Source organism: Anopheles merus, chromosome 2R (genome assembly GCF_017562075.2).
Source record: "Anopheles merus strain MAF chromosome 2R, AmerM5.1, whole genome shotgun sequence".
NCBI classification, from domain to species: Eukaryota; Metazoa; Arthropoda; class Insecta; order Diptera; family Culicidae; genus Anopheles; species Anopheles merus.
This window is the reverse complement of record NC_054082.1, coordinates 51,568,099-51,578,291: the sequence shown is the minus strand read 5'-3', so window position 1 is coordinate 51,578,291 and position 10,193 is coordinate 51,568,099. Positions and strand designations below refer to the sequence as shown.

The following is a 10,193-nucleotide window of genomic DNA, read 5'->3' as shown; positions in this document are numbered from 1 at the left end:
GACGCTTTAATTTGAATCTAAATTTTTGTTAACCTTGTGCGAATGTAAACATCACACGTATCATCGATATGAAAGCCGCTAGGTGGTGTTAGGAAATGTTTCGCAACATTTATAATCATATTCTATTGAGGGTTTGTTGGGTGTGTGTGGTTGTTGTGAGTATTTCCGATGATCTGCCTGCCTGCCTGCCTGGCGGACTAGCTGGTGGCCACGGATGGAGAATATATTTGGCAACGAAGCTGAAAATGTGACGGCCACAGCTGATCGATCACTCGAACGTGGTGTGGCCCATGTAGTAATCGTTGCGATTTTAAAGTCGGCTGAACAATAAAGAGTGAATTGCCAAACAATGGAGCAATTTTTAGAGATGCAACAAATGGTGGCTTGCTAATTTTTTAGGCTGGTGTTTTTTTGCATTCACACCGGAATAGAAATGTACCATTGAGTTGGCAGAGCAGTGTATGAAGGTGGGTGGTTGCAAACAGGAACTAGCTTGGGCTGTGAACTGCATCATTGCATGAGAACTGGTCGTGCTCGCTTCCACCGGTGCATGGATTATTATGCTGTCGGCTTTATAGATGCAGCCATAGATGAAAAGAGTTACTTTTACTTTCCCGGTTCAATTGAACCGGTTTTTGGGCATTAGGTTTTAGTATTTGCGCCTTTGAAGGGGGGTTTTCTTGTGTGTTTTTTTCTTCTGTTGCTCGTGTTACATAAATCTAGCAAAGGCAGAGGTATAAAATATCGTTTGTTTTGTTCTATAAGTTGAGTAATTACTTTTGTACTAAATTTGTGTAAACATTACAACAACAACAAAACATTCGAAAAAGATTGATACGATCAGATACGGTTATGGTGCTAATGGATATAAAACTATTCGCTCAATAAATGCACCAATCAATCTTAATGCACCAAAATCAGCTGAAAATTTACAGTTCCTTTTTATAACCAATCTTCCGTTGGCTGTAGTAAACTCGCTTCCTTGTACTGTGGCCTTTGATTGAACCGAGCAATCATGGCCATGGTCATAACCTTGAAGATAATTCAATCATATTGCACCCATACATATCGAAATATTAAATTCTTTTCCTTTCCTTTTTTGCTGTCGTCATTATAGATCCCTGCATTTACATCATGCGATACGCAAACAAGCTGGAATTTAAGGAGAAAACGCACGAAGTATCGATGACGGCGCAACGCTTGGTGCAGCGCATGAAGAAGGATTCCATACACTCGGGCCGGCGTCCTTCGGGTTTGTGCGGGGCCGCCCTGCTGCTAGCCGCCCGGATGCACGATTTTAGCCGCACACCGAACGATATCGTACGCATCGTCAAGATCCACGAATCTACGCTGCGCAAACGGCTGTTTGAGTTTGGCGAAACGCCAAGCAGCGCCCTAACGGTGGACGAGTTTATGGCGGTCGATCTCGAGGCGGAGCAGGATCCGCCCGCGTTCAAGGCTGCCCGCAAACGGGACAAAGAGCGCCTCCAGAAGCTGGAAGAGCAAACGACGGAGTTTAACCAACTGCAGGCGGAAATCGATGCTGCGCTCGATCGCGAAATGACCCGCCTGGGGAAGAAGCGCAAGGTAAAGAATGTGGACTTTGACGAGTTGCAGGAGACGGGCCAGTTTATAGAAGAGTCCACGATGGATGTAATAACCGAGTGCTTGAAGGAGGAAACACCGGGCAGTGGTGGTGGTGGCGGTGGTGGTCGGGAGAAGAACAGCGCAAACAGTAGCAAATCATTTATCCCGGAAGGTATGCGCCCGGACCTGCGAGCTATCTGTGCGAACACTGAGAAGGAACGCCCGGCTGGTGAAGAGCTGGGCAGCGGTTCCTTCCAGCCGGAAGGTGATGTCGGAGAGGGTGAACTATTGACCGAAGATTTGGACGATGATGAAATCAATGGGTACATAATGACGGAGGAGGAGGCACGAACGAAGAACATGCAGTGGGAGAAGCTGAACGAAGAGTATCTGAAGGATATGAAGATAAAGGAGGAACGACTGGCGAAGGAGCGCGAGGAAGGCAAGCCGGAAAAGAAGAAGCGGCGCAATGTGAAGAAAAAGATGTTTGGCCCATCGCCATCGGCCCGCGAGGCGATCGAGATGATACTGCAGGAGAAGAAAATATCGAGCAAGATTAACTATGACATACTGAAAACGTTAACGGATGGTGATGGGGCCGGTTCCACGGCAGCAGCGACCACTTCCGCACCAACGGCCCTGCCGGTGGAGGCGAAGAGTGAAATAAAGGGAGAGATAAATCCCACCAGCAGCAGCAGCAGCCCATTGTTATCACCAGTGCGTGGTATCAAGCAGGAAAAGAAACCGTTCGATGCGCCGGTGGCTGATGCGGCCGGTAGAAGCAATTTGAAACCTACACCAAACTTTGGGGCCTCGTCGAGAAAGAAGCATACGGCTCAGGCAACGCTGCCAGTCGTGTCGTCGGCGGGTGCGGACGACGACGAAACGGCCAAAGTTACGGAAGATGGGACGACCAAAACTGGTCAAGGTAAGCAGGCGGGCTGCGTGTGTAGGATGCTCTGTCGGGTAGCATTGACATTGGGCTACTTATGCTGAGATGATGTTGCTGGGGTCATGTCTTTGATGCTAACGATTCTTTTTATTGTTGTTGCAGACACCATCGATGACTACGATGAGGAGGGCGATGTGGAACCGGAACCTGAACCAGAACCGGAACACAAATCACTGGCTGACATGCTTAACACCGGGGACGATGATGATTACTATGGCTACGATGACGATTACTAAACAGCAATATGGTAATGCAGGGAAAAGGGATGTACAGTTTACCTTTATTTTAATATTAAGATAAGTGACGTTTTTAGGGTCTTATGTAGAATATTATATGATATTTTGTATGGTGAATCCTTTGATCAGTTCGAATTCGTGACTAGTGAACATAATTAGAGAAACCAGCAACCCCAACTACAGTGACAGTACAGTAGGAATTTAACTGTTGGTCGTTTTCTTTTTTTATTTCGCGGTTTAGAAATGCGCTTGCTGGCTGCTGATTTCGACGTAAATAGACAAAAAATGTTATAGACTTTTAGGAAACGGAATAAGGAAAATTACATACTTGGCAGTCAAACAGAATACACTGGACTTTTTGACTGTGTGTGTGAAGTCAGCCAAAAACTTATGACTTGTTTTAGATTGTCATTTATCTAGAAAACGATGTCTAAACTACGATTTCGGGCTGTTTGGAGAATCCCTGAAGAAAGTATATGTACAGCAGCTAATTCTCGAAGTAAAAATCAGAAGTATCGATCGAAAATTAAGCCTGATAGTCATTAATTGGCTTAGAACTAAACAGGTAAAGTAGCTTTAGTTTTTTTTTTAATTTAACAATACTGTTTCTCATCATAATATTAATCTCGATTGGATACAAAAATCGAATAAAAGCGATAAATAATACACAACATGTGCAATGGGGAACTATTGCTTTAATTTTTTGTTTAAAACAAATTCCATGGGAAGGAATATGCATTTGAGGTAGAAATGCAAACGAATATTTTTTATGGAACTAGCCAGAACATTGTAAATGGCATTCGTTATTATTAATGCTTTGTTTATTAATGAACTTTCATTCCCAAACGGAACTGAAAGACAACAGCATCTTTCAAAAGAGCAGTAAGAACAATTGCACAATTTGGTTTTTTTTTGCTATAAGAAAGTTTCTTTTGAAAAAATTAAGCATTTGCTGTGGTGAACTAGTACATACAGTACTCAAACAATAAAAAAGCATTTTCCCCCAATAGATCAGAATTGAGTAAATTATAAGACAATTTCGGTGAAGCTTTTGTAACATTTGCGTAAGTTTTTATTATCTTTTTCATTAAATAAAGTTGAGAAAATATTAAAACAAGTGTGGACTAAAGTTGGCTAAAGTTATCAAGCAATGGTGATGGTATGGTGATCGACTGTTTGTTACTACAGTTTGAATTCACTAGAAGCAATTGAAACTGAAGTATTATTGAACTTTTGGAAATTGTCTTTTATGACAAAGCGATAAAAATCGCTCCTGATTAAATTAATCTCTCTCAGCTTGTGTTTCGTTCATGCGGCCGTGATTTCGTAGAATGAGCGATATAGTAAATTTTCCCAATATTCTGTCGCCATCATGTTCGCACTCCTAATCGCACAACAGTAAATATGCAATAGTACCGATCGATTCAAAATTGAGTTCGAAAATTTGGTTCGCAACGGCTCTCTTCGAACGGCTCCAAAACAACTGTCAAACTTCGGCAAACTTCGGATATGGTTGCGTTTATGGTCGGGTTCAGTTCTTGCCAGTTGAAGTTTGTCAATGAACGGCCGAGGCAAACAAAAGCAATCTGTGTGCGTTTCTGCGAAGAAAAGGCAAGAACCTTTTGTTCAACACGGTCGCGTCCAGTTCGTACGAGGTAAGTACTGCTCATGGAATGGTGGTGTAGGAGTTATTTGATTCGCTGAAAACTCCAGTATATTCTACTGTTTTGATTTGTGTTAAAAGGCGTGTAATTGTGAATGGAACATGGAGATGCTTTTTGTTGGGACGCTCAGGCTAGGAGGGATACCATTTTTCTTCCAAAACTCTGCAGAGCGTGTCATGTTGATGCGTCAGTGCGAGCATAATCCCAGCCTCTTTTCATTACAGTATGAGTGGCTCGGATGGCATAAACAGAGTGTGCACCACTACCAACCCACACGATACTGCTGGTTCGGTGGTGGAAGTGGCTTCTTGTCTGGTTTTCAGCCAATCTCGACCATTCTTAGGACTTATCAGCAGTGGTCTATTATTTGTTAAAATTATCTATTGTGTGTTGAATGTTGAAAGTTCCGATAGTGAAGCAAATTTCGGTAAACCTGATGATAGACATTTTCCTACCGCAGCGAAGTTGCGATGCGGGAGTGTGTGTGTGTGTGTGTGTGTGTGTGTGTGTGTGTGTGTGGTGTGTGTGTGTGTGTGTGTGTGTGTGTGGTGTGTGTGGTGTGTGTGTGTGTGTGTGTGTGTGTGTGTGTGTGATGCAGCGCGCTGTGTTGCGTTGTTAGGTGATTGTTGTTTTGGTATCGGATCATCGATTTTCTCCAGCTAGTCCAGAAACAAGAAAAATTTCCCCTTTGACGTTGAAACATAGCATTGTGTGGAAAACACAGGTCCAGCCAGGCGGTGTGGGAGACTAATAAGAAAAAAGTATGATAGAATATCGTAAAAATATGGACCCCTTACCCATATACTGTTAGGAACCATATTTTTGCATGTTCAATTTTAAAATTATTCCAATTTTTTTTAGAGAAAATAATTAATGTGTCATTTGTGATCCATCTCTCACTCCATTGTCCGCCATAATTTCCGCGTTGGACACACGCTCCATTTTAGTGGCGACGTGTGCCTCATCATAATCTCCCACCTCTCCACCTTTGTTTCTTTCTCGGGTTTTCGGTCGGTCCCGGCATATCGACGCAGTCACCTCCAAGCAAGCGAGCAAGCATCAGCAGCAGCAGCAGATCCAAGTGTGCTTCAGCGCGGTAGCAAAAGTGGGTATGCTATTTTTAGTACTGCGAAAGAGTGCAATTCGCTTGGAAGAGCGTGTGCATCTATGGTAGATGCGTCGTTCCGCCTTGGAGTGAAGTAAAGCGAACGACGAAAAGTAAACGAGTAAAAAGAAGCCAGCACAACAAAACAACAGCAGCAAGAGCAGCCACCACCAGCAGCAGCAAGTGTTTCGTTTCCCGTTTTAAGCATTCCCTTGAGTTGTGTGTGTGTGTGTGTGTTAGAGCGCTAAAGTGTGTTCTGAGTGTGTGGTGTTGCCACTTTCTTGTGTTGTGTGTTTGTTTTGTATTGCACTGCTGCACCTTTCCATTTCGCTCCGTTTGCGACACACAATCCTTCTGAAGCCGGCGTGCATGTGTGTGAGTGAGCCCATTTGCAAATAACACCAGAAGCGAGGTGAAAAGAAGGATACATCTCCTCTTGATCTCAGCGGGCGTGTTTGTGTGTGTATGTGTGCCTAAAGTGTATATCGCTTGTCGGATTGCAAGCCGTGTGTAGTAGTGGTGTAGCTCAGTGTATGTATATCTAGCAGAGTACTGCCGTGTTGTGGCTAGTTCGTCCTGAAAGCCCATCTCCACCAGCAGCAGCAGCAGCAGCAGGAAACGATTGGTGAAAGTGACGGCAGAAAAGAAGGTGTCGTGTTTAGGAGTGTGTTGATTTCTCACTTTGTGTGTTTTGGTTTTGGTGTTGCCAAACCAGCAAGGAAAAGATTGCCAGCGTACCCGACGCAGGCAGCTGTTTTTTGTTTGTGGTGTGCAGCGTGTCGCAGTGTGCGCAGTATCCGATGCTTTTGCGTCCTCTCGCAGTGGTTGCGTGTGTTGGTGTGTAACGTAGCTGTGTGAAAAGAAGGCGGGTGCATCTTGTGTGGGGTTTGCAGGACGAAAATTTGGTACGAAGCACTGCGACGAATGGTGTTGGTGTTGTTTTATTAATTCGGTGCAATTGGTGCAGTATCAAATACACAAATCCCTCTCTCCCCGGTTCTGTCTCGTTCATGACTCCATCGGTACGATAATTCGCGCAAGTGTTAATTTTTGTCCCGGGAATTATTTTTCGTTCCATTCGGTCACTTGCGTTCTGTTGTTCTCTTTTGTTTGTGACGGAACGAGCGCACAAGTGGAGCCACCGTTCATTAGTTCTCTGGTTGCCCCGGTTGTTTGTTCTTTTGTTCGCCTTCACACAAGTGCAATTCCGCGCACGCCACCACCGGCCGCCTGGTGAGTGCGGAATATACTGTCAACCAGTGCCACCACCTCCCAGCAAGCCCCCTTCCCCCCGTTGCGGTGCACAATAGGCTCGGTTGAGGAAGAAAGCATCGTCGTAGTCGGCATTACGGAGACCAACGGAATAAACGTCGCCGAAAGTATGGTGAAACGGTAAGTTTTCTCTCTCTCTCTCTCTCTCTCTCTCTCTCTCTCTCTCTCGCACACACTTTTTATTGCGTTTCCTTCTTCAAGTTGGAACAAATGTTTGTGTTTTATTTTATTGTACGTAAATTGTTCTTATAGACGTAAATTCAATCATTTAGAAGAATACCATTCTGCGGCACATTGTAGAAACACAGTTCACCCTGTGACAGCAACTAGCAATTGGTACGGAAAAGGGAGAGAAAGAGGAAATTCGATACACAGGAATACTTCTTCTTCTTTGTTGGGTTGGCTCGGTTGACCCCCGCTCGGTTAGCGTTAATTCATTTTTTGTTGCTGTTGCTTTCTGCTCATCCTTCCGCACCTGTGCTGGCCTGTGCTCGGGAATAATGGTAGAGGAAGAATGGGCTTGCTCGTCTGTTGAATGATACCGTCACAGGAGAAGGTTGAATCGATCGTGTAGGTACGGGGAAAAACGCATCAAAGGAGCCACGAAAATGGGACACAGTGCAGGAAAGTGCTTGAATGCTTTTGTTTCGTGCTGCAGTGTTATTGAAGCTTTCCTCAAACACTATCTGCCGATTCGACACACACACACATACACATACACGTAAGGAACTGATCGCTTTGTACCAGGTACGGCACCGGAAAAGAGGCTGCCAGTTGGGACAAAATACCTGCCAATCGATCGGACAATGCGTCAGAGGACTGTCCCGAGGACTGTGTGTATTTAGCTATAAAATATTCTTCATTCTCGTAAAAAGTATTGGGTGTGCTATGCGATGTACATTGGACATATTACGCTGCGTGTAACCATTGGTCTGAACGGCCAATCGTGTGTCGCATGCGATGTGTGTTACAGAATGCCGGAGTCTAATCGATTGGCGAATTTATTTACACCAGATGGATGTTACAGTACCACCGTCTCCGCGAGCCATTACGGTCTGGCCGTGTGTCATAACAGCTGCATTCGATAGTTGTTTGAACGCTATTTTAATGGCGTTGTTTTACAGCCGAGTCTAATCATTTGCCAAACAGGCAGCGGGCGACGAGTCTGGTGGCGGTGTGCGCTGTGTTTCCTGGGCGTTTCGTTTGGAATTCCTTTTACCGCCTAGAGAGAGCAGAGATGCAATTGCATCGTTTGCCTTCGTGCTTTTAGTACGATTTAATGCATTGCTGCATTGATTATTGATTGTGTGTCGGAACAGGAAACAACTGTCGACTGCGCCGGGTATGTGTCGTTTGGTCAAGGTTGAAACTGTTTTGCATGTGAATAATTTACCCTTTTGTCCGTTAATTACCTCTCATCCGACTTACTGTATCAGTCATGAGGGTGGTGAAGGGAGGGTTCTACGTGAGTCTTGTAAAAGGGTTTGAGCAAGCGGTTGAGCCATATGAGCCAATTGAAATATTTTAAGTACAGACCATGACAAAAATGGGTCTTAATGGAAAAAAATATATGTAAGATCCATAAAGATCTAAAAATTATCTAAAATTATCTAGCTTCCGCCCTACCTAGACTAAAGAATTCTACTTGTGACGTTGCAATGCATTCAAACAGCCGGATGATCACCTCCCCTTTAAAACTGAAGCTTTTTTGCCACCATTTTAGCAGCTCTTCCAACGGCGCACACCTCACCACAACATCTGGTTCTTTGCCTTTTTCAACTTTCCTGTGTCTTATGTAAAGCGTCATAAATACTTAATGCGGCAGATGATGTCAGTGGTGTGCGCCGTCAGTTCGTCGCGCCAGGAAATACGAGTGGTGCGATAATGATGCGTTCATTAGCGAAACATTGGGTGGAAGCCCGTGGTGCGCTCTCCTTTTGCACGTTTGTGTAGCGCAGCGGCATGAGAGACACATCTTGCCACACATACACACCGCAAAGGGATAGCAACAGAGAGAAGTACCCCGAGTCCCAACGTGCAAACCCTTTCCCTTTGGTGCTGTGCCCGTTGCGGATGAAGAACGTGGCTCTTTTGGATTTGGATCGCTAGAAGATTCTCCGGCCCGCTTGGAGTGCTGGTGAAAGTTAGAAGCCACCGTGTGTCTAAGTGACCATCTAACTTGCTCTGGTGTGTGTGTGTGTGTGCGATAGACGATCAATTCGATGCGATTGGTGTTGTAATATGGAAAATAAGCTTTTCTAGAAAGGATGTCAGATGGGAAACAGAACGTTTTTACCTCCTTCTTGCTTACCCGCCTGGTGTTACTGACAGTAGGAGACAACGCTGCATTCGCTTTTCGTGGCCGTTGTCACTCGCCAGTGACTTCATGGTAACAACTATTTTCTTGCAATTGTTCCACTATTGAACAACGTGATGGTACCAACCACGGCCAGGGAGCAGCTGTATGAAGACGTGGGTTCTGCTCGATGAAGCGTAATCAAATAGTTGTAAATTGGCCTTCGCCTGGATGTGTGTGTGTGTGGAGCGGTGGCGGCTGATGTTTTGAAAGTAGATTAGATTTGTAGACTTGTTTTTGCGATTTCTTGATGGTTAGTTGGAAATCCATACCGGCGTCCTGAGTCGCATTTGTACGAGAATGGATTAATGTTATTTATTGTTGTTTTGAAATTGGTTCTGCTGATTGACTCTAATCCATCTATGTAGCGACTTTTTGTTCGTGTTTTGATAACGTATGTGAATCACTGGGTTTGTGAAGGTTGAAGGTGTAACAACATTAAATTGTACGTGATTCGGTCCATTTACATGCATCTGAAACTGATGCAATCTATTTCTTATTTTTTTGTAATGGTCTTAAACAAGTATTAGGTTTGTTTATTTTGGGCTCAAGTTGAAATTTATAATTTTATGCTTCAAGATGCGTATTTCAACCTAATTGCTAAGGTATAAACCATCGTTCCCCTTGAATATTCTCCTCTCTCTTCATCATCCAGTGTGGCTCGCCATTGGTATTGGCAAGAATTGCATAATAAAACCTTGCCACGAGGTGTACCGCGAAGCCCAGGCTTCGAAATCGAGACTGCAAGCGTTTGCCGCAATTACAAATCAATTGGTGGTCGTTTATTTCGACCACCGTCCGTTTCCGATCGGTCAACCTTTCAGCAAGGTTTACGGTGCGATATTTCTCCCATTCACGCCAAATGGTTCGCGCTGGTTCAAATCCACAGCCAGACGGCAGCTTCTTCCTCTCGGTTCGAATAATCTTGCCCAAGATTTGCACGCGTCTCGTCTGCCTTTTGTCCCTGAGAATACCGGAGGTCCAAGCTCGAATTGGTTTGGACGATGTGTGTGCAAATTTT

General features: G+C 44.5%; 2 protein-coding genes across 5 annotated transcripts in view; both read left to right on the top strand.

The window, feature by feature from the left end:
* LOC121589116 (transcription factor IIIB 90 kDa subunit) overlaps window positions 1-3,877 on the top strand; it is a 28,167-nt gene extending 24,290 nt beyond the window's left edge. Inside the window, exons 3-5 of one of the 2 annotated variants that reach the window (XM_041907776.1) lie at window positions 1,118-2,515; window positions 2,642-2,786; window positions 3,017-3,877. In XM_041907776.1, coding sequence (XP_041763710.1) covers window positions 1,118-2,515; window positions 2,642-2,775 — 1,532 coding nt within the window. In that variant the 3' untranslated portion in view covers window positions 2,776-2,786; window positions 3,017-3,877. Of the gene's footprint in view, window positions 1-1,117; window positions 2,516-2,641; window positions 2,936-3,016 lie in introns of those variants that run through there. The other variant, XM_041907775.1, reaches the window with a different exon arrangement.
* A 460-nt stretch (window positions 3,878-4,337) lies between these two features.
* The window catches only part of LOC121587938 (protein pellino), a 42,324-nt gene continuing 36,468 nt past the window's right edge, over window positions 4,338-10,193 (top strand). The window contains exons 1-2 of one of the 3 annotated variants that reach the window (XM_041905303.1): window positions 4,338-4,430; window positions 5,474-6,936. In XM_041905303.1, coding sequence (XP_041761237.1) covers window positions 6,926-6,936 — 11 coding nt within the window. In that variant the 5' untranslated portion in view covers window positions 4,338-4,430; window positions 5,474-6,925. Of the gene's footprint in view, window positions 4,431-4,588; window positions 4,867-5,386; window positions 6,937-10,193 lie in introns of those variants that run through there. The other 2 variants (XM_041905304.1, XM_041905305.1) reach the window with 2 other exon arrangements.